Source organism: Melanotaenia boesemani, chromosome 24, assembly GCF_017639745.1.
Source record: "Melanotaenia boesemani isolate fMelBoe1 chromosome 24, fMelBoe1.pri, whole genome shotgun sequence".
Classification (NCBI taxonomy): domain Eukaryota; kingdom Metazoa; phylum Chordata; class Actinopteri; order Atheriniformes; family Melanotaeniidae; genus Melanotaenia; species Melanotaenia boesemani.
The window spans coordinates 15,563,796-15,586,973 of record NC_055705.1 but is presented as its reverse complement, the minus strand read 5'-3'; the positions used below and the strand labels follow the sequence as shown (position 1 = coordinate 15,586,973).

The 23,178-nt window shown below is 39.0% G+C and overlaps 3 protein-coding genes across 7 annotated transcripts in view; 2 read left to right on the top strand and 1 right to left on the bottom strand.

Moving 5' to 3' along the window:
* Nucleotides 1-10,430, top strand: part of creb3l1 (cAMP responsive element binding protein 3-like 1) — a 37,206-nt gene extending 26,776 nt beyond the window's left edge. For all 3 annotated transcript variants that reach the window (XM_041979131.1, XM_041979130.1, XM_041979129.1), the window contains 10 exons: nucleotides 1,202-1,356; nucleotides 1,453-1,534; nucleotides 1,943-2,136; nucleotides 2,377-2,523; nucleotides 2,613-2,671; nucleotides 5,645-5,713; nucleotides 7,351-7,453; nucleotides 7,993-8,152; nucleotides 8,809-8,956; nucleotides 9,039-10,430. In XM_041979131.1, coding sequence (XP_041835065.1) covers nucleotides 1,202-1,356; nucleotides 1,453-1,534; nucleotides 1,943-2,136; nucleotides 2,377-2,523; nucleotides 2,613-2,671; nucleotides 5,645-5,713; nucleotides 7,351-7,453; nucleotides 7,993-8,152; nucleotides 8,809-8,956; nucleotides 9,039-9,075 — 1,154 coding nt within the window. In that variant the 3' untranslated portion in view covers nucleotides 9,076-10,430. The remainder of the gene's footprint in view (nucleotides 1-1,201; nucleotides 1,357-1,452; nucleotides 1,535-1,942; nucleotides 2,137-2,376; nucleotides 2,524-2,612; nucleotides 2,672-5,644; nucleotides 5,714-7,350; nucleotides 7,454-7,992; nucleotides 8,153-8,808; nucleotides 8,957-9,038) is intronic.
* Nucleotides 10,431-11,906: 1,476 nt separating this feature from the next.
* harbi1 (harbinger transposase derived 1) lies at nucleotides 11,907-13,548 on the bottom strand. Its single transcript, XM_041979132.1, has 6 exons — nucleotides 13,384-13,548; nucleotides 13,066-13,268; nucleotides 12,885-12,972; nucleotides 12,565-12,772; nucleotides 12,318-12,493; nucleotides 11,907-12,203 (listed from the first exon to the last, which is right to left on the bottom strand). The coding sequence occupies exons 1-6, from the start codon at nucleotides 13,546-13,548 to the stop codon at nucleotides 12,003-12,005; spliced, it is 1,041 nt and encodes a 346-aa protein (XP_041835066.1). The 3' UTR covers nucleotides 11,907-12,002.
* On the top strand, nucleotides 13,446-21,349 carry atg13 (ATG13 autophagy related 13 homolog (S. cerevisiae)). Of its 3 annotated transcripts, none has more exons than XM_041979127.1 (18): nucleotides 13,446-13,554; nucleotides 15,014-15,091; nucleotides 15,323-15,403; nucleotides 15,525-15,644; nucleotides 15,815-15,861; nucleotides 16,187-16,327; nucleotides 16,415-16,455; nucleotides 16,592-16,688; nucleotides 16,811-16,918; nucleotides 17,057-17,150; nucleotides 17,313-17,411; nucleotides 17,745-17,828; nucleotides 17,957-18,066; nucleotides 18,207-18,348; nucleotides 18,434-18,511; nucleotides 18,613-18,717; nucleotides 20,997-21,125; nucleotides 21,214-21,349. In XM_041979127.1, the coding sequence occupies exons 2-18, from the start codon at nucleotides 15,023-15,025 to the stop codon at nucleotides 21,289-21,291; spliced, it is 1,623 nt and encodes a 540-aa protein (XP_041835061.1). In that variant the 5' UTR covers nucleotides 13,446-13,554; nucleotides 15,014-15,022; the 3' UTR covers nucleotides 21,292-21,349. The 3 variants fall into 3 exon arrangements, with proteins under 3 accessions (XP_041835061.1, XP_041835060.1, XP_041835062.1); XM_041979126.1 differs by lacking the exon at nucleotides 13,446-13,554 and adding an exon at nucleotides 14,200-14,372; XM_041979128.1 differs by lacking the exons at nucleotides 13,446-13,554; nucleotides 17,313-17,411 and adding an exon at nucleotides 14,202-14,372.
* Nucleotides 21,350-23,178: the final 1,829 nt, after the last annotated feature.

Genomic DNA, 23,178 nt, shown 5'->3' with positions numbered 1-23,178 from the left:
AAGCTAGCCTGGTTATCTTTTATTTTTTCTTCATAAGAAAGGCCTCAGGAGATATGGTGCTGTCTCCTGCCAAATGGATTTTCTTCAGTCCTTTTTGCAGAAACAGAATGATGTCCTGTAAAGTCAGAAGTGTGTTTGCAAGACATGCGGGTTACTGTGCAGTGTGTGGGAGTTAGCCACAATTAGCATCTTTGCTTTTAAGCTTTGGCTTTTTGGATGTCCAGAGAGTGCCAGCTAGCTTCTTTTTTTGTAGGCCTACAGTGACACTTAGGTCTCTAAAATATCTCCTGAAGTTCTCAGTAGACTAAACAATAAAGTATCTTTGAGATGCTCCTAGCAAAATGCCTTCTTTTTAAATAGCTGGTTCACTTGATTATGCATATTTTACAGTGTTTAGAGACTGCAACTGTTTCTTTTCTCAGGAAGGAAAATGAAGACGAGTCCAGCCTGCCTTTTATTTCAGGGCTCATACACACTCACTGGAGACAAATTATGCAGCTCAGTTGCCAAAGTGACGTTGTCCAGTAGTCGGTAATAATCAGCCTTGTCAGGAAGTGCTCAAATATTCTGGGGAAGCTCCTTTAAAGTGGGATTTTATAAGCTACTGGTTATTTCTTATTGGCAGACCTACAGCAATGCCTCACCGAAGAGAGATGTGGTGAACTTTGTTGAAGTCCCTGAGAGACTTGGGCGTTCAATTTATGTTTTGGTGAGACGAGAAGAGGAAGCTTTTCTTGGCTAAAATGGACATAATCCTTTAAAACTCTGTGAAAGAGTTGCAGCACATTTACAAATCAAAAAATATAAGTGAGTGGCCCTCGAGTTGGAACTGTTTTTTTGTAATTGTGAGCAACAGGTAGAGCTCCCGCTTGTCTTTTGATAAAAGAAAATCAGACTGAATTAGCTGCAGTAGCTAATTTATTGAAAATTATATAAAAATAAATAAGTGGAAGAAAACGAAAAGAAAAAGGCTGGAATAAAATGTACTACAATTAAATTTTAAATACATTTATAACAATGAATTAAAAAGAAATTAAATATTTAAAGCAGTTCGTTGAAAGGTTGCAACAATAAGCATTAAGGGGTTAATAGTTATCCCTACAGGTAACTGAGATGAAATGACAACTTTACGAAACAACTTTTACTAAAAAAAAAAAAAAGTTGTTCATGAGAGGTTTATTGTGTTCTGATGTTTCTTCAGAGTTTGAGTGGAACTTCAGCCAGGACCTGTCAGGCATCTTAGTAAAAGAGGAGGAGCCTGATGTGAGTCAAAGGTTAGATCGTCAGCCTCTGGAAGGTCCACCTCTTATATTAAGCCCTGCCCCTCCACACAGAGGATCACCATGGAAACGCACAGTAAGCATCCATTTAAGAAGTGGACTTAAAACATGTTGTTGATGTTCACTGTTAATATTACAGTATTGTAATTGTTCCTGTTTCTTGTTCCTGTAGGAGCACAGTCAAGATGACGTGAAGCCGGTGGCTATAAAGGATGAACCCAGAGAGATTGGACAGTACCTCAGCCTGCCCAGCGGTACACACCACGACACAGACAGACACATAACACACTTACATGTGTCAGATTGCTCAAATGAGCAGTTTAGTCTCTGAAGAGTTCTTTTTTTTTATCTCTGCATTGATTTCAAGAAACATTTTTAGAAGATAAAATATCTAATTTAACTATCCAATAAGTGCAATTTTCTGCAAAATATTTAAAGGTTTGTAATGCTATGCAAAGCAAAACCTAAATAAATGTGAAATAACTTTAGAATATGAGGGAGACTTAAGCCTTCAAGGGTTTCCCCACAAATTTTTCTAACAATTCTAACATTGCCACTCAAATCCAGTAAACACCCAACCTCCTGGCAGCATATCAGTGTGTCTTATTTATAGCATTTCCTCTATCTGTCTTCACATTTAAGCCCTCTTTCCACACTTCTAGACGATGCCCTCCAGCTTCCGCCCACCCCTCCCAGCAGTAACCACAGCGACAGTGACGGCTCGCTCCCACCCTCCTCCCCCCACCTCCCCCTGCCACCGTCTTCCCCACAACCACAGCAGAGGCCAGGAGGTCGTGCCTCTTCCTCCTCCTCCTCTTCAGCCATTTCCTCCTCACCTCTCCTCACTGCACCACATGTGAGTTCATGTACATCTCATTTTCATGCACTACTTTTGTTTTGTTTTGTTTTTGGCTCCATTAGTCATCAGAAATTAAGCAAGAAGTACTGAAATAATGGAAACGGAGCACAAATTTGACCTTGTTGTTTTTGTTTCTGTCATAATTTTATTACATTTTTTTTCTTAGATAAGTGTACTTTAACATACTGTTGTGGAAAAGTGAAAACTGAAGTCTTTTCATTTCATTTCATTGTGCAGAAGCTGCAGGGTTCAGGACCCCTGATGTTGACAGAGGAAGAGAAAAGGACCCTGGTTGCAGAGGGTTACCCAGTACCAAACAAACTTCCCCTTACTAAGAGTGAAGAGAAAGCACTGAAGAGAGTCCGAAGAAAGATTAAAAATAAGGTAAGCTTTCTGTGCTAACAGGACTGCTTCAAGAAATTAAAAATGATGCATATAGTGACTGACAGTCCTAAAAAAATCTTTTTGTTCAGATTTCAGCTCAGGAGAGCCGGAGGAAGAAGAAAGAGTATGTGGAATGTCTGGAAAAAAAGTACGTTTTCCATTTCTTTTCCACTCATTTTGGTTTGCAGTTCAATCAGTGTGTCACCCTTTTGTTCTCACAGCTCCCTCAAATTATGCCTCTTGTAAATCAGCATTTTTATTATTTAGAAGCGTCCATATGGAGCTGTAAAATCAGAACTGTTGTGTATTCACACCTAAAGGTGTCAAAATCTGTTTCCTTTTCCTTGCTGTTGCAGCCCATATCACAGGCACACATCAATGAAATGGATACATAACTCCTTCCTGCATGTCTGATCTGTATTTAAAAGTTTTGACTTTAATCCAGAAAGCAGCCTTCTTAGATACTGAGGTTTTCCCTCAGTTGACTAACCATAGTTTTTTTCCTTTACACAACCCCGTGCTTGCTTATGACTAGAAAAAACTCAAATTCAACTGGCAGGGATAGAGTTGTGTAATGCCTAAGTGAGCTTGGCAGTAGCTGTTCAGTTAGGGGCCAGTTTTTGTATTTAGAGGTTTTCCCAACTGCTGTGGAGCTGAGTTAGACATAAGAGCTCTACTGGGGATTTAACTGGAGGCAACCTCAGGTCCTTGTGGGGTCACAGATGCTGATTTCATCAGTCATCTCCTCTTTACTTATTGTTATTCATTAAAGAGCAGCAACAGAAAGCTCTTCCCTCTTGTTGTGGACATTCCTTGTAATGGCAGAACTCCAGCAACCTGCTGAGCACATGGACCAGATTCACTGACTCTCCTGTCACACGGAGATGGAAATCTGGATTTGTTTTCACATGGTTTTCATCACAAGTAACCAAGAGGTTCTTTCAGATGGTGACAAAATGTCCTATTAATCCCATCAGGATAAGGCAGGAGTCTTGTCATTGTTCATCTTTTTCTTAATTAAATCAGCCTCACAAAAAGATATGAGAGAAGTAAAAACAGAATTCTGTCTACTTGTTATCCTCTGTATAGTCATTTTTCCCTTTTTGGATTAAAAAAAAGATTATTGGATGACTCCCCAGAAAGAAAACAGCAGAAATCAGTGAATGAATGAATAAATGAGTCACATTCAAATGGAGTAAGAGACAGAGAGTAAGAGGATTATAGCTGAAAGAGATTAGAACACCAGTAGGCTGATAAGGAGAAACAGATCAAAAAGACATGTCTTCCATTTTTTTTCAGCCTAGTGACCCCTAATCCTGCGGTGCCAACTTAGTTTAGTTAAGAGGCCACATTCAGTGCAATTTGATCTCCAGTGGGCCGGACCAGTAAAATAATAGCAATAATAATTTCTCCTTTTGATTTAGTGCTAAGAAGTACAAGTACATTATCAAAATGTTTGCATTTACTGAACTATCCTTTGAGAAAACATTATGTCAGATATGTCAATTTTAAAAATATTTATTTTACATATATTTTATATATGTAACTAAATGTATGTAACAAACTATGTGATAACATATATGTTGTCACATAGTTTTGTCACAATTATTTTTCAACTTTGACAACATATTTTTATTTTACTTATTTACATATTTTATTTATTTATTTTTTATTGGATTTTTTTTTTATTGGACATCACAATGGATCTACAAAATCACAGAACATTTCATCACAGCTGTCTGGAAATGAAACATACATGTTCATTTTTACAATTAGAGTAGATGTTTAAACTGTAGACGTTGTTTTTAGCGTACATACGTGTACATTTCCAAATGTGTGTAGTAATCTTGACTGCCTCGTAATATAAACAGAAGTTAGATCTATTAAGTAAGAGAGGAACAAAGATAGAACAAGTTATCGTCCCCTTTGTTTTCTTTTCCTTTACCCCCGTTTGAAAAACATGCTCTGATTTTATTCTTCAACTTTGTGTCCCTCTCTAAATATTTCATACAGCACTGATCGAATAGCAAATTAAAAACAAATATCAAAATAGTGTCAAAGTTCTTACGTTTTCCAGTTTTTATAGACTTGCATTAAGAAGGGAAACTAAAAAGTCTGGATGATAAGCTCCAAGCAATGATTTGGCTTCATTTCAGCATTAGAGCAGCTTTGTTTTTGTAGTTTGATAAGGCTTTCCTTGAGAAATAGCCAGCTGGTTTACATTTTAACAGCTCTACATGTGGATGTGTGTGACTTTGTTTGAGTAGTTTGTGAAAAGATCCAGCTATTTAGCAAGTTTTAGCAAGCAATGTTAGTACAGTCAGTTTATTTAAACACAAACACATAACACGGAAGCAATGAACAAATAAAGTAGAATAATTTCACACACACACACACTTAACGTTATTAAAAGTGAGTAAAAACCATCACTTCAGTTAACATAAACCATCTGAAGAAATGAGATAAAGCCATGATGCTTTCTGATTATCACAGATTACTGTGTAGAGATGACAAAAGGGGTAAAGTCCGAGTTTCTTAAACATGCCCCAAATGTTTGATATAGGTGTATTCTGTTCCAAGAACTACTTAAATCTCCTTTTCCTGAAATGATCAACAACCAATCTGATATTAATATGCTAATATGCTCCATTCAAGCTAGTCCAATCAAACAGTTACAAGTAATCAAATCAAAGCAATCAAAATAGAATAAAAAGCATTAATTAAATCTATTCATGCTTACACACAACAATCCTTACTGTTATTCCCACTCACTGAAATTGAATCTTTAAGCTTAAGTTACTTGGACATGATGAAAGATTATCACGATGGTCAGGATTAGAAAGGGTGACATTTACAGCCTCACAGGGTACAGATGGCTTCATCACACTCCGAGTGACCCAGAAACCAACCTGCTTCCTGGATCAGATTTCATTTAGTTTCCTATTTACAACACAAAAGAGAAAATACGAAAAAGATAAGCAGAAAAATTCAATTCCTCTGGCTTTTTGAAAGCTGTCGCCTCCTTTCGTTATGCTGTAACATCATCATTGTTCTGTAGAGCAAGAGTAAGCAAACCTATGTGCAGAAATAATACAAGAGTCTGTCTGTGTGCGTCTACCAGGGTGGACAGTTACACATCAGAAAACAGCGACCTGTGGAGAAAAGTAGAAAACCTGGAGACAGCCAACAGGTGAGCTTTACAAACACAGATACACATGGACATTGTCCTCCAGCTTTCTCTCAGCAGGCGGACTTGCTTTTTGTTGGCCCTAAATACGAGTGTCATGAGGATTAGCCCTAAAAGCTGCAACATATTAGCAAAGAATACACACCAATTAATTCAGAGCTGGTGAATTTGTGTTTTTGCTGATCTCCTGGAGAAATGAACCATGCTGCAGCTTTATACACACTAGTTGTGTATATAAACCCTTTCAGAACATACAGTGTTCTTTAATGCAGAGTGTGTCATTGAGAGATTTATATGAGCACAAACTGAAATTGATCTACTCCCTAAGCAAAGTATAGACTCACCATGAGGCTGCTGTCTCCTCTGTCATTATAACAATATGAAACCAATCTGCTATTATCTTGAGGTGGGTGGTTGGATGGGTGGGTGGGTGTGGAGTGGCAGAGGGTCTGTCTCTGTCTGCCTGCGGGAGCCTTGGCCTGTCATTAAATTGGCAAGTTAACAGTAGCTTTCATCATGGAAAGCAACCCCCTCCCTTCCCACTAACACACTGATGAATATGTTAAACCACCACACACAGAACAATGAGTTGGCACTAAGTGGGGAAACGTGAGTCAGTGCACAACATTAAAGTCCAAAGTGTGTGAAGGTCTAAAAAAAGGTTGAAACGAGTGAACTAAATTTAAGCTTGAGTTCCTACAAATGTCCCAAATGCAGCTATTAGTGGTCATTTTGTTCTCCATGCAGGTTTTTTGAGCTGCATGTCAACTCTGGGTTAACTCTGCTACTTCATTAGTTGCACAAGACTCTAGAATGATATATTCCCACATATCTCAGGTTGTTAATAAATTTATATTTGTGTACACATTCTGAATAAGTTTAGCTTTAGTTGCTAGCTTAACTCCAGCAACCGTAAACCTATTTTAAGCTAATTAAATCATGTGAGGCAATAATTCAAATTTAACATTCTTAAGCTGAATATTTACTTACTTTCAGTAAACCTGTGTGATTTTTCTTTAGTTGCAGTATATTTTAAGGAGTTATAACTTCAGCTGTAAATCACTGTGGTCGAATTTCAAAGACTCAGTTGAGTTATCCTGCTCAGTATTACCCCATGTGAGTTTATTACAGCTGGCAGCTTCTCTACGTTCTTGAGCATGTCAAAGGCTTCGGTATGGAAATTTGAAATATTAGATGTAGCAACGCACGGATTTATATTTTTAGTGTTCCACCTGACTGAGTGCTACATCAGTGTAAAGTCTAGTTTAGTTTCTTTTTAAATGCTGGTTCCAGCATTTGTTTGGCAGAAGCTGGTTCTCTGTCTCCACCTAGTGGTTGTATTGTGTCCTCACAGCTACCGACAGCTCATACCATCAGAGCCCTGCTCTCCAGATCCAACTAACGTACTTTTCTAGTGGTTTTTACTTAATGAACTCAATCCAGCTTTGCTGTCTTCTTTTCTTGCTTTGGCAGATTGACCAAAGAGTAAATCAGGTGGTTAAAGTTTAGTTTAAAATATGGTAAACCCAATAAGCACTAAGGAGATGTTGAAGTAAAATAGAGCAAATGTTTGAGGGTGATTTGTAATGTGGTTGTTAGACTCATCCCCCTCTTTAATTTCTCTCCTTGTATCTCTTTAGATCTCTCCTACAGCAGCTACAGAAGCTTCAGTCACTGATTTCAGGGAAAGTCATCCCTCGTTCCTGTAAAATGGCCTCAACTCAAACAGGAACATGCCTCATGGTAAAATATTACTATTTCTGTTGTATTATTTTGCCTTGTTTTTCTTTTAATTGCACAAAGATACAATAAAGGGAGTTAGCCTCACCTCATATTCAGTCCTTCCCACTTGTTTCCCAGAGTTTAGCTACATGATAGAAGTTTTTACCAATTTTGGCTGTGCAAAAAGTATGTTTGTTAATTTTCTATTATTTGAAACTTTGTCTGAAATTTATTAAATTTGGTTCATCTTTTTCGGACAAAAATAAATCAAATATATTTTTTGGAACAAAGAACTGGAAGTGCATATGAAAGTAGCCTACCACCGATTCATGTTGCCCAGGGCCAAACCTTTGAAACTTTGAAGGCTGATAAAATTATTTTTTCTTTTTTATTGTCTCTGCAAATTCAAAAACTTTGTAAAAGACAGGTCCTCTCAAAAACCTATCATCCCTCTTTTCCTTTTGCAGCTGTGAATTAAATGTGGTTTCAGTTGTTTAAGAAATTTAGAGCTAAGCTCAGATTATTGTTAATGAGGGTGTTTTGCTCCCCTCTCCTTGCAGATGATGGCCCTGTGTTTTGTTCTGGTGTTGGGCTCCTTCTCTCCTTGCCTCTCTTCCCTCTCCTTGCTCTCTCACACCTCATCTTTGTCCTCCTCTTCCTCCCAATCCTCCCCTTCCTCCCATCCTCCTCTATCAACGGACCTCTACACAACCAGTCAGGGTAGGTATAGCAATATTTCCAGCGTCTTGTCCAGTTAAATGTGAATAGTTTGTCATGTTCTACAGCCTTTGAAGAGGAGGCTCTTGTGGACATAAACAATATTTATACCAGGCGCAAACGGACGTTACATTTCAGAAAAGAGGCCTTTACAGGAAAGACATCTGTCTTGCAATTAAAGGCTCATCTTAAAGTTCCCTCTCTCAAAGGAAGCCTTAGAAGTGGACACAAGTTTTGACTCTAATTCCTTGCTGCATTCCACTTCCCTATAAATTCACTTTCTTTAACCACTCACCCCAGGGAAACCCCTACTGAAACCAGATGTTTAAGCTGCCATCATGTTGAGTACCACTCCCTTCTTCCATCCTCTGATAGACCGGTCAGTTTTAGATGGCTACATACTGCCTTTCAGTTTTCTGGGGAGGGAAGAAAGCTAATTATTTATAGCTTAAATGCACTTTAACTTCTAGATTGTATGATATTCATGAAAACCTACAGTAAAATCTTCATGTTGAAAAGGCTGGAAATGCCAAATATTTGGCTACATTTGTATCTGACATACAGTTCATACTAAGACTTTACTTAAAACTGGTGAATATGACAAGTCACATCTGGCAAAATTACACAAGAATGAAAAGCAGTGTGTCTGTGTCTTGTAGTCCGTTCCCGCAGCCTGCTCTTTTACGATGAACAGGCTCCGTTGGAGGAAAGTTTGGTGGCGTCAGAAGGCCTCTCCCACATCCAGACGCGCCACCACACAGCTGACGGCCACAGCAACCAGACAGCTGGCTCCAAGTTAGACCAAAGGTACAGACCATGTCCAACTGATGCTCTGGTCTCTAATTGCTGCATGTCAGACATTAACCTGCTGCCTCTCGCTTCTCCTCAGAGAAACCAAACCAGGCGGAGTCTCAGAGATTTTCTGACTCTCATAACTTCTCACCTCCAACCCACAAAGAAACCCCGAAAGCTTCAAATTGCCGTAATCAGCTGGTTTCAAGTCCACATTTATCTGGACCTAAACCTGCCTGTATTTAAATAATCTTATCTGGTGAGCATTGAACGACGCTTCAGGTACTGCAGTGCTCCCAATCTCCATATCTGGCATCCTTCTCTGCTTTAAAAAAAACTCTGTTATACTTGAATACTCTTGTTTTTTTGTTTTTTTAATGGACCTTCTTGTTGGAATTTCCATTTTTATGCACTAAAAATATAATTAAATCAGTCCAACTAATTCCTCCCATATTTTGTTGAAAGACATGACTCTGGGTTAAAACTCTCAAGCTGGCTAAATTTTAAAGATAGCTTTAATTTAAAAAACAACAGCTTGCATATTTGATGCATTTCTGTGAAAGTAAGACTAAACTTTTTTCCCCAAAAGAGAGGCGAATATGAACCAGTTAAGTTATGATCATATAAAAATATTATCTTAAAATGTCCAAATTCTTAGAGAAAGAATCAGATTTTTTCCAACAGCAAGTCCAAAAAGTATGATGCGATGCATCTTTTTCAGGAACTTATAAATATGATTGCATCTATGTGGAAATTTAACAGACCTCCACTGTGCTATTCTAGTTTTCGTATTTCTCTTAATGAGATCAGTGCTTTTTATTTTAAACCAAATACACCACCTATGAACAAAGGGCTGTTTTTTTACTTATTTTGGTATCACTAGATTAATTTTTATTAATTATTTTTAATTTGTTGATACAAATCATCATAAAAAAGTGAAAAAAGGGCCCATAAATATTGATATCTGACAACTATACAAGACCTAATAGTGTTCCGTTTTAAAATTATGAAGAATAAAATGGCGGGAACGACATGTCTGACCAAGACAACATGCATATGTGTTGAAAATATGCTTTACATAAAGAAGCTGTGCCATTTTTTTTAAAGTGCCTTCCACACACAAGTCCAGTATGACCAACTTAGCCTTACACCCAATGCAACTTTACTGGACATTAAACCAGAATATTTAAATCAAGTGAACCTTTCAAATGCTGATTAATATATTTAGAGGCAGAGCAGTGACAGCTTTAATGCAAAGTTTGTGATTCCCGATGAAAATGTCCTTAAAATAAACTAATAAAAACACAAGTGTTTTATTTTTTTAATCCACCTCTCAAGCTTAAAATAGTACTTTACTTCAAATTCTGCCAAAATCTGACATTTGTTTTGTGTTTTAGGTGCCATATTTTCATAGGACAGGACCATTTGGAGGTTGAGAAACATGACAAAATATTTTTATGGAAATATAAATTGTATATGTAATATATTTGCAGCATCAAAAAATAGCATAAATAATTTATGCAACCAAAAAAAAATGTTCAAAGTTAGTTTATCTTATTGTTTCAGTTTTTTAAATAATGTTAAAAACCAAACAAAAAATGTTTAATATATTCTTGAGCATCCAGAAAAGAGCATATTTATTTTATGCAACAAAAAAAAAAAGACTTGTTTTGGCATTTAGGTTGATGTGAAGTTTTACACGATGGTGAGTAGTTTATATTCTGATTCATCAAAGTAAAGCTTTTAATATGATGTGTCTTAACTGTAATAGTGTTGATGTTTCACTGCTGTTGCATAAAAAAAATCAGCAATTTAAACAGTTAAATCTATGAAAATCTGTACACGCTTTCAAACTTAAAAAAAAGGGAATTTAAAAAGAAAATCTAATTCAGTTGAATAGTTAAAACAGCAGGTTTGATTTTCTGTCATTAAATCAGAATTTAACCTGTAACTAAGCAACAGAGAAATGACATCAGCATTGATACTAAATATGCTCATGCGACAGCAGCGTGTGTTGTATTTATTCATTGTTTGTAGAAAGTGTGTATATATTGATGAAGCCAATCAGGGGACTGAGACTTTCCAGGAAGAAACACCACTATCTCCGTTATTATAGTTTGATTGAACACTACGACATTTAAAGTCTTGATTTCATTACCACTATTCTGGCATAAGAAAAGAACAATGTCCCCACCTTGGAAAAAAAAAAAAAAAAACGAGCAAAAAAAAAAAAGCTCTTAAACGTCATGGTATTCCTTCAAAAAATGCATCTATAAAACCCCCAAAACATAAAAGTTATCATGGGTTTTCTGCTTTTATCACTCATGTCTGTATTCAGTTGATTTTATCACCGTTTTGTTTAACCACATGTACACAAAAACATCATGTGACTGCACAAACTTCACTTCACAAACACCACGCCATTCTGTCCCACAAGTCTTAACACACCAATGTACATAAATAATGACCATTTCATGTGCAGATGTTGTAAATAAGGGCCTTGATTTTTTTTTATTGTGGCATAATCAAAGATTTTAACCTGTGGAAAAACATGGAATAAGGAAGGTGGGGAAAAAAAGTTTTTTTTTTATTTGGGTAAAGTGGGGTGGGAATAAAAATGAATAAATATATGAATAATTAGGTGGAGAAAAAAAGAGGGTGGGTGGGGTTGATAAAGAAACCCAGATGACACAGCAGCTGCACACAGTTTGAATGGTTGAAAAACTTCTTGAGGTGCTTGATTATTTAAAACTCTCTTTATGAAATTGTTGAAACTATTTGAATGTCCCAGGAGAATAATCAAGCGCTTCCCGGGGAGAGAAGTTGTTTGAAATGTGTTCAGATATGTTGTTGTTTTGGTTTGTTGTATAGCGTCCTGCATGTTCCTCCTTATACAATTGTTATCTTAGTATAGTTAGTAGAGTAGAAACAAGCAAAATATTAAAAAACTGCATCAGCAACCAAGTGTCTATGGACTTTTTTTTTTTTTAGAAACTCTGGTATTTATTATTTAGATAAAAAAAATGCACTTGTCCCAGTCTTCACTTGGTCTTTGTCCCCTTTAGCTGAAATGTTTAAGTATGAGCTGTTTTCTGAGCTCCTCTGCTTGGCTGTCACGGTCCTCTGGTTTCTGTTTGAGGGTCTTGGGTTGCTCAAGAGGCTCCGTCCTCTCCAGAGTCCAGGCGTCTAATCCAGACTGAAGGGAAGCATTGTGGAGAACACAGCAGGCAAGCAGAATAGATGAACTCCTCTCTGGAGAATACTGCACCGGGACGGAAAAGAGATGATGAAGTAAATTAATTTCTTTAAAGTGACATTTTTTGTACTTGAGCTGATTTTAAAATTATGTGTTCAACTATTAGTTAATAAAAGATACCTGTAGATATCCTTTGCTGCCATCTAAACATCTGAATCTGGTCTGGATGGCTCTGAATGTCCTGTCCACTATCTCATGTGTAGCTAGATGGGCCAGATTATACCGAAACTCTGCAGGGGATTCGGGGCACTCGACTGGGGTCATCAGCCACTTTCTTAGAGGATAACGTCCATCCCCTTGGAAACAAACAAAAAATTAACCTCTGACCTCTACGCCACAGATAACTAGTAATGATATCCCATCTCACCGAGCAGCCAGCCTTCCTCTGTGTCCTGCAGCTGTTTGTAGAGAGCTGATCTTTCAAGAACCACCATGTCTTGCAGTCCACCCGGCCAGTGTGTTTCTGCACTGAGTAACAACCCTCGGGCGTCACAAACTAGCTGACAGGCCACAGAATGAAACCCCTTCTTATTTACATATGACGTGTCTTCACTGTTTGGAGCTTTGATGGCAACCTGGAGATGAAGATTTGAGAAGAAAAAGAAAAACAGATTATTTACCTCTTGTATTCAGTAATAATCACATGTGCATTATAACCAAAGTGTTAATGCCGCTTAATTATTTTACCTGAACGCAGTCCAGCACTCCGAAAACACCGGGAAATCCTGCAACCCTCTGAAACTCCTGGAAGGACTGCTCTCTAATAGCTGGATCTCTATTTGGAAAGTATTGTTAATCACTGCTATATTTTCACCATCACTGTCTAAAACAAAGGTTTTATTTAAAATCCTGGTAAGCGGCATCATACCTATTGAAGGTAATGAACTGGGGAGCTTTTTCCACCAAAGCTCTGGTCACATTGGACACACATCTTGACATTGACGCCTGGCTGATCCCTATCGTATCCCCCATAGAGGTCTGGAATGAGCCAGATGTGTAGAAGCCTAATGCAGCCAAGACCTGAACCTCAGGACTGATGGCTCTGGACCTCTGGGTTCGTCTGCATAGAGCCTGATGAAAAAAAAAAAGAGCGAGCATAATGAAATGGCACATTTAGTTTTCATAAAGACAAACTAAACAGAATCATTGGCAGCTTATTTCAAAATGAAGATGAGTCCATGCACACCTCTCTGAGTAATTCCACCAGATAAAGGATGAAGTCTTTGGGGAAGCCAAAATTTGTGAGGAGGAAGTTGTCTGAGACCAAATCCAGGTCAAAGCGGTCCAGCGTCTTGTGCCCTCGACCATATAATAGAAGATCGCAGTCTAAGATGGCTATAGGGATTGCCATACTGTGGTAAGAAATTAAGTTAAATACAGCAGATATGCACATCATAAATGCATGCACTAAAGACCTTGTTTATTTTTTCATTTCAAAATTTTACCAGTAGCGACCATTGCCAGATTAAATAAGTGACAAAAAACAAAGCTAAAATGTGTCACAAAACAACTTAAGTGAAACATGGTGAAAAACAACAAATATAAATTAAACAACCAGCAAAAAATAAGGTTAGCTACCAAAAACAACAAGCTAACTAGCTAGCTTCACCATTGGACCGGATCAATAGAAGTATAACTTTGCCTGCTTCTGGAACAAACTATGCTGACTGATTAAAACAAATAACTGCAAGTCACACTGACAGAAAACCCCATTTAATTAGCAAAATTGCGGAGACCACTCGTACCTTTAACTTAATAATGCTGCTTTTGTCAACCAAAACAAGTCACAGGAACATCTCATGAAAGGGTTGTGGTGCATGTTCGCAGATTCGACACAAATGGTTGACGTTTTAAAATTCTCACTTATTTTTATTTTAAAAAAATATCTTAATTGGTTAAAAAAAATATTTTAAAACAATTTTTCTTGTATTGTCTTTTTTCCCTTCTTTCTTTTTTAACATCTATGAATAGATGTAACGAATCTGCCGGTAGGAAAGCGCTGCTATACAAACACGTCGACATGGAGAAGATAAACAGAAAAGTAGCACAGTCGTTGTTGACGTTGTGTATCTGTACAACTGACGTTTGAATGTTTGTGAAGCACGCCGCTGCATGCCGTCTTTATTAGATTGATTTGTGGTTCGCTGAGCATTGCCCGTGTAGGGAACAGCTAATGTAAGTTTTACCGTTTTTGAACGGAGTTAACGTGCACGTTATTCTGCTTGTTAGCTTAAATTAGCTACAGGCTAACGCTAGTTGACCAGTGTGTCACTATCCATTACCTCTACATCGAGCCTTAAACCTGCAGTAAATGTCCCCAAAAAATGTTACTTTAACCTAATAACAAAACTGACTGGTGTAGGAAAACAAGTACAAAGCTGTCATTTCTAATATATGAAATTTCTCCCTAATTTATTTCACAGAGTATCATATTAGCGAGGAGGCCCAATTTGTAAGCTAGCAATAGTTGCGCATAGACTTTAAACAGTAGTGATTAATGTAAGATTTTGCTGTTATTGTCGAGATTATGATTCTCATTATGATATCAATTCATTCCAATTAGAGACTGATAACTTAATATAAATAAAATCTAAACATCCGCAATGAAAATATTTGGGTCAAGTTTGACTCGTGTGTTAAAACAAGTAAACTGTAAATGTCTAAATATATTGACATGCTGTCACCTTTTTGATATTTTTTTTGTGTGTACGAGCTCATGCATAAACACATTTAAAAGAATGAATATCCAGGCCTTTTATGTTGTTTTCTGAAGGTAGTGGTTAAAATAATCCTAATGAGTTGTCTCGTGATTTCAGGGTTGTAACATGGACAGTGACTTGAGTCCGCAGGATAAAAAAGACTTGGACAAATTCATTAAGTTCTTTGCCTTAAAGGTAAGAAACAGGAATACAGTTATTATTTGTGATTGCACATTTCTTAATGGACACTTTTAAACGTGGATTTTATTTTGTTTAACTTAATATAGATAGATGGTATTGGTTCATTATTGGTGCTCAAAGTCATCATTAATAATAAAAAAAAAACATATATACATACATGAAATAGACGTTTCTGATGGAAAGTTATTCATTACAAGTAATTTGATAAGTTATTTACTTTTGTAGACTGTCCAGGTGATAGTACAAGCTCGCCTCGGAGAGAAGATCTGCACTCGCTCTTCTTCATCACCTACTGGCTCGGACTGGGTAAAGCTTAGTCCATTTGCTTTTAAAGTTCACTTTAAATCTTTATATATCTGTACCCAATGCTAATTATTAGTTTTATTTTGTAAATTAGGATAATTTAGATTTGTTGTATTTTTTCTAGTTTAACTTGGCCATTAAAGATATTCCAGAGGTCACTCATGAAGCCAAGAAGGCGCTGGCCGGGCAGCTTCCAGGCATTGGGCGCTCCATGTGTGTGGAAATCTCTCTGAAGACGTCAGAGGTAAATAATTAACAACGGTGTGCTTTTTCATTTCAAAACATAGAGCGATTTAGCTGTTGCTATACTTTTGTTTAACAGTAAACCACTCACAAAAAAAGATATATGATTAGAAGTTATTGTAGTTTATTTTATTATCATTACAATGATTCTTCTTTGTCTTAACCATACAGGGTGACTCTATGGAGTTGGAGACTTGGTGCCTGGAGATGAATGAGAAGTGAGTCGATTCACTTTTTAATTTTTCTTCAGTCTGGTGGCCAAAATTTTAAGTAATGTTCAAGAAAATCAAGAGATTCTCTGTGCCTCTATTAGGCTGTACAGAAATACCCTGCAGGATGACAAATCCTTTATCTGTAGTAAATGGATCAGTTGCTTTGGCACGTTGTAGCTCTTTTAGATGCTGGAGTGAATCCGCTGCTTCAGATATGCTGGGAATAAATGAATAACAAGTCCACAAAAGCAATAACCCTAATATTTCAGGTAACACTAAGTTCCTGTATTGTAATTAGTCACTATTAATAAGATTTCTGTCTCTGTTGCAGGTGTGATAAAGACATCAAGGTGTCATACACGGTTTATAACCGTCTGTCTGTCCTTCTGAAGTCTCTACTGGCAATTACCAGAGTAACACCGGCCTATAAGCTGTCCAGAAAGCAGGGCCATGACTACGTCATATTATACAGGTGATCTGTCCTGTGCTGACACTGAATATCTAGCTTAGTCCTTTAAAAATATAAGTTTTCTCTTAATTCTGACTTTGTTTTCTTTAGGATCTACTTTGGGGAGGTGCAGCTGAGTGGATTAGGCGAAGGTAACTGTAGCTCTGCTCTGTCATGGACATGTCTTTAGAGATTACCATGATTATTTTGAGTCCGTTTTATTTCTTTGTTCTATTTTAGTGGAGAAGTAATAGATTTCCAGTTAAGATTACTCTTTCGTTTTTGTAGGTTTCCAGACTGTGCGTGTCGGTGTAGTTGGCACACCCGTCGGCACAGTGACGCTTTCATGTGCCTATCGCACCAACCTGGCATTCATGTCTAACAGGTGACCAGCGAACTCGATAATAAAAATTAATGAAGATGTTTATATTTTGCTTCGTTTACTCAGCAGTCTTGATTTGTCAAGTTAGCATAACAGCTCCGCTGTGGACATGTGCTCCTTTACAGGCAGTTTGAAAGGTCGGCTCCAATCATGGGGATCATCGTGGACCACTTTGTGGATCCTCCCTGCAGCAGCCAGCGTCCAGCAAACATGGGACATCCCTGCAACTACAGGTAGCTTTGAAAGCTCTGGAAATGGAAGTAAAGATGTAAATAATGGGAAAACAGCTTCTCTTCCAGGTTATAGTACTTGACTTGTTTTCTGGGATGCAAAAAGACTTGCATTAAATTCCAGCTTTTCTTTGTGAGCAGAGCCCCAGAAGACGAGGATGGAGGAGCATTTCCAGGAGTTCAGGACTCACAGGAGGTTTGCACCACCTCCTTCTCCACATCCCCTCCCTCTCAGGCAAGACCCCTCCCCCCACCCTTCTTCACTGGCTCTGTCTTATCCTGTAGCTTCTCTTCATTTTCACACCTGTTTATCGTTTCGCTCTCTCTTGTCTCTCTTTATCTGTTCTTATTTAATGTTTGTGTGTATGCGTGCGTGCATGGGCTTACGTGGTCGCAGTGTGTGTGTACACTGAGTCCGTCTCCTTCTAAAATGTCCAAGCCCCTCCCTCTGGACAGTCTGCAGCTGCCATTGGCTCCTGGACTTGTCACTCACAATGTGAGTCTATACTGGTACAGTGTGTGATTGTGTGTAAGACACCTAGAAACTTCATTCATAGACTTTTAACATTATCTTTAGGGTGTTAGTTCATCAGTTCTTTTTCCCATCCCTCATGTTAGAATTTCTACTTGCTGTAACATCAGCTTACTGCTTTAACTGCACCTTTTTTTTCATTTTTCTTTTCCTTTTTATCACCAGTATCACAGTAGTAAACTCCGTTAATGATTGAGCCACCTATCTCACATTCTTACAGCCCAGCACGAGTCACAAATGTCACTCTGTTTGCTATGTGGTTGATAATTCCTCTTGTGTCTCTCTCTTGCTCTCCAGCTGTCTGCTTCCAGATTATCCTACCAGCCTACAGCTCCCGTAGGAGCTGCTGAGCTCTGTCACCATGCAGTCAATACACACCAGGTATTACACCGGTCCTCCACCATCGCAGATCCAAACTCAGACTTCTCCTCTTCCATCAAAGCTTATTTCCTCTTTTAATCCATCATTCCCTGTGTGAGTTTTAATCTAATGAAGTTCTTCTGCTTCAGGTATTGCATGCTGGGAAAGAAGGTGGGGTTGTTTTGGTTCCTTCTCAGCCTCCTCACGGAGCTGACATCCATCTGACAGTAGAGCACGCCCCCAACACACCCAGCAGCAGGTATCCAGCATCTGCATATCTGTTTTTTTAACTTAACTTAAAACAGCCTCCTCTCTGTCTTGTTCCTCATATGAGAAACATTTCTACTCAATGTTTTAAGAGGAAAACCTGTAACGGTATGTCATGATCCTTCTTCTCAGTGGGGATGATGATGATGGTCTGTCACACAGCTGTGAAGGAAGGAGGGATGAAGGGAGGAGTGTCTCTCCCTCTGACCCGGTGGAGTCTCTTAATACATTCACAAGGAAAGTTGGAGCCTTTGTTAATAAACCCAGCACAAAGGTAATTAATAACAGTCTTTCTGAGCTATTTTTCTCTCTTTTTTTTTTACCCTGTACACTGAAAGTAGCTCTGTGTGTTTCTGCAGTTAACAGCTGCCAGTCTAGACTTGCCATTTGCTGCATTTGCACCTCGAGGCTTGGACTCAGAGGATAATGATCCTATGGTAACTGCAAACAAAGACATTACCCTAAAATGACTCTTTTCATGCAGATTAATAATTGAAACAGGCTTCAGTAGAAGTTATTGTGGTGTGTTTGGGAGCAGGTTCAGCCTCCAGACTCTCCCTGCCAGTCGCCCCTGCAGGCCAGCCTTCATTCTCAGGGCTCAGAGGGATCAGGGCAGCAGGACGACTTTGTCATGGTCGACTTTGTAAGTGTTTACCGTTGTTTTTCTGTCTGTGTTCTCCATATAGCACATTATGTGTAAGTGAAACCATGTAAGTGTGCACAAAATGCTGCTATAAAAGCTTAGTTTTTAATCTGAATTGCTGAATTTTGGCATGTATGGTATACTTTTCCCCCCCTGGATTTTTTTTAATTAATCAACTTAGTTTAAAAGAAAATTGTGGTTCTATTGAAGCATTGTAATAGGATTTAAATGAGATTCAGTCAGATTTGCCTCTCATATTTACTTCTGTATCCATTATTTTGCAAGTACTTCTGCATGTGGCAGAGCTCAGACTCATACTGGAAGTCTGATGTGTAGATTGTGAACAGGACAGGGGAGAGCACAGTGCCCTGTGGTGCTCCGGTGCTGCTGACCACAGTGTCAGATGTGCAGCCACCCAGCCTAACGTACTGTGGTCTCTCTGAGAGGTAGTCCACAATCCAGGAGACCAGATGTGAGTCCGCTCCCATGTTATGCAGCTTGTCTCTCAGAAGAGTGGGCTGGAAGGTGTTGAAGGCGCTGGAGAAGTCGAAGAACATGACCCTCACAGCGCCGCTGCCACTGTCCAAGTGAGTGTGTGCCCGGTGAAGGAGGTACAGGATGGCGTCATCCACCCCCACCTTTGCCTGGTAGGCAAACTGCAGGGGGTCCTGGGCGTGTTGAACCTGGGGTCTGAGGTGGTGGAGCATCAGCCGTTCCAGGGTCTTCATCACATGTGATGTTAGAGCCACCGGCCTGAAGTCTTCTGGTTGACTCGCGTGTGGCTTCTTGGGGACTGGGACGAGACAGGATGTCTTCCACAGGGTTGGAACTTTCCCCAGACTGATGCTCATGTTGAAGACCCGCTGGAGGGGATCCCCCAGCTCAGCAGCACAGGCCTTGAGTAATCTCGGGCACACCTTGTCCGGACCTGCTGCCTTACCAGGGCGAAGCCGCTTCATCTCTCTGCTGACTTGCTGACCCGTGATGGTGATGGGTGCTGTGGCGCTGCCTGTGTCCTCCTGCTGGCTGATGATGATAGGTGGTGGGCGGGTTGGGAGAGAGGGGTACAGAAGTACTCAGACGACACCGCCATAGTTGGATGTATTAAGGATGGACAGGAGGAGGAGTACAGGAGTTTGGTGGAAGACTTTGTTGGCTGGTGCAGGGCGAACCACCTGAAGCTGAACACTTCCAAAACCAAGGAGCTGGTGGTGGACTTCAGGAGGAACAGATCAGACCTGAGGCCCGTCTCCATAGAGGGTGTGGAGGTGGAGTCGGTCAGTTCATATAAGTACCTGGGACTGCAGCTTGATGACAGACTGGACTGGTCAGAGACCATCAACGCCATCCACAAGAAAGGACAGAGCCGTCTGTACTTTCTAAGGAGGCTGAGGTCCTTCAACATCTGCAAGAAACTGCTGCTGATGTTCTACCAGACTGTGGTGGCCAGTGTCCTTTTCTATGCTGTGGTGTGTTGGGGAGGCAGCATAAAGAAAAGGGACGCAGCACGGCTGGATAGAGTGATCCGAAGGGCAGGATCTGTGGTGGGCACAGAGCTGGACTCTTTGGTCTCAGTGGCAGAAAAAAGGACCTTGGACAAGATCCTGACCATCCTGGACTCCTCCTCTCACCCTCTGCATAGAACTCTGAGCAGGCAGAGGAGTGTGTTCAGCCCCAGACTACTGTCCCTGACCTGCTCCACCAACAGACTCAAAAACTCTTTCGTACCCCGGGCCATCCGGCTGTACAACATCTCGCTGAGGGCGCAGGGGTCACAACCACAACCATAGTCTGAATAGTTTTTATGGACATGTGCCTTTTTCTCATTTGGAAGCACATTTGCTCTTATCCCATTCTGTTAACACTGTCTCAGCAGTTTTTGCACATCCTGCACTTTTTCACTCATGCACCTTGTTTGGCTACCACCGTCAACATATGTACATACTTGATCACCTGTACAGTATATATGTACATAGACCATAATAATGGTCTTCTTTATCTACCGTTGCCTCTATTTAATTTTAAATTAGTCTAGTTATGCTTAAGTACTAACCCCTAATGTCAAGTACTAACCTTTAATGTATGTATATGCTACAGGATGCTTGAATTTCCCTCGGGATCAATAAAGTATCTATCTATCTATCTATATAACCAACAAATATTAAAACTGCATTGCACTCCACATTCAAGCAAAGTCTCATTTGGCTTCCATCTTTCACATTCAAATAAATCAGCTTGTTTATGATTATAACTGTCGGTCTGTCTCTTTCTGTATGCAGCGTCCAGCTTTCTCTAAGGATGATTTGTTGCCGATGGATCTGGGCACCTTCTACAGAGAGTTTCAGAATCCTCCACAGCTAGCCAGCCTCTCACTTCACATCAGTTCCCAGTCCATGGCTGATGATCTGGTAAATACATTTTTTTTTTAAATACACAAACCTCCCAAGTCCTTGATCATTTAGCATAAACATTAAGAGTGATTTGTTGTGTCTGCAGGACTCTCTGCCAGAGAAACTGCGCGTCTACGAGAAAAACATTGACGAGTTTGATGCTTTTGTGGACATGCTGCAGTAGGATGAATGGACTACCTGTGACTAAAGACAGAATAATGACGTTTTTCCTGTGAGAATTACTTGGACTGAATCAACTTTCATTAAGCTCACAATGTCAGAAAATTTCTCCTCCTTCCTGTTTGTCACTTGTACAGCTTACAGATAGTCTTATTCACTGTAAACGCCGTTTCATCTTTCGTCACATTCATGCCTGGTCTGCTGAGGCACGATGACGGTGCAGCACGTGTTAAACTGACAATTAGATTTCTGTGTGGTACAAATCTGCTCCTGTAGTAAGGTAAGGTGATCACGGGGTTCTCAGTCACTTCAGTCAGCCATGCAAATACCCAAACAGACTGCCGATACTCTATTAGTAAAACTGCCCATTGTAAATGATCCTCTTAATGAACTACTTGCCTTTGAAGGGGTTTTTTTTTTTTTTGCATTGAGAGCTCAAGAATGTGACTTTACAAATGAGGGAAAGGCACTTCCTCCAGAAATGAACATTGAAATTGCACATAGCTTTATAGAGAATATTCATCTTGTGTTCAGTGCAGTGGTGGTCTAAAGATTCATTGTCCCAAGCCTGGTGCTCCCAGCTGGTCTGGGAATTTAAAAACAGATAAATTCAATGTTAAATGGTCCCAGAGGAATTTAAAGTTACCCCCCCACCTCTCTATGTACAGACTATTGACACATTCATACCGAGGATACAGGTTAAAAGATAAAACGGTACAGCCGTCATGGTAACCGCTCCATTTTAAATCACACCTGTTTGTCATTAACGACTTTTGTTCTTTCAGGTCATTTTTGGCTGTTATGGTTATGTTACCCCATTTAGGATCTTTGCAAGAACTTAAAAGTCCAGCTCTTAATTTTTCTAAAGGTCCTCTCCCAGAAATTGCTATAAAATTGGTTTAAATATTTTACCAATTTTTTTTTAAATCACTATAAACTTTACTGTTAATCAAAATGACCAAAAATGTAAATATTCAAATTATTTAAACCATTTAAATTACAATTTGAAGGCTGTGGTATTTATGTCCAAAAGAAAGTATTATTTTTAGTACATTTAGCACCTTGATAAAGTTAATTCTCATGAAAATGCATGTTTGGGAGCTTGGGGATTTTTTTCTTTTGCAATGGTCTCAATGTACCACAACAATGAGTAAAAACAGATTTTGATCTTTCAAATAAAAACCCCATCCCCATAACATGGAAAATTCATTTTGTCTTCATTTTTTTTTTTATAAGCAGTGACGATTAAATTGGAATTTAAAGGGTTAAAATAATTGGAGTAATTACATATTTGGAGGTTTGATTAGGAGTGAAGTTGATAAAAAAACTTTGAGGCGAAAAAATGTGCAATGTTTCTCTATCAGTTTTTGGGATAGGACTGTTACCCAGTGACCTGAGATCTGCAAGAGTTCAAGGTTTAAAGCTGGATAGTTACATCCAACTGCATTAGTTTTAGACTACCGAGGGGATTGCATTCAACATGCTTGTGCACATTTGGGAATTTGTAAAAGTGGGGTAAAAATTTCCAGTTTATGGCTGAGTTAGGTTGGAAGCTTTAAATTAAATCATCCTGTTTGTGTAGATGTCCTAATAAAGCATGGCTGCTCTGTTTCCTGCCTGTCGTATTCAGTCATGGAGATTTTTTCTGAACTTTATAAAAACCTTCTCTCAAGTTAAAAACTAAAGCTGGGTATTGACAGACTGCTCAGTTTTGTTTACATCTCCACCCAAGTGGAGAAAACGGTAAGGTCAGTTACTCTTTTCCTGCTTGGATAAAGCAAATGATTTCAGGGTCTTAACACCTGCCAGTTATTGGCTTAAGTTTAAATATTAAATGTGGGGAAACTGCCAGTGTGAGGCGTTCAATGTTTTCATAGGTAACCATAAACAC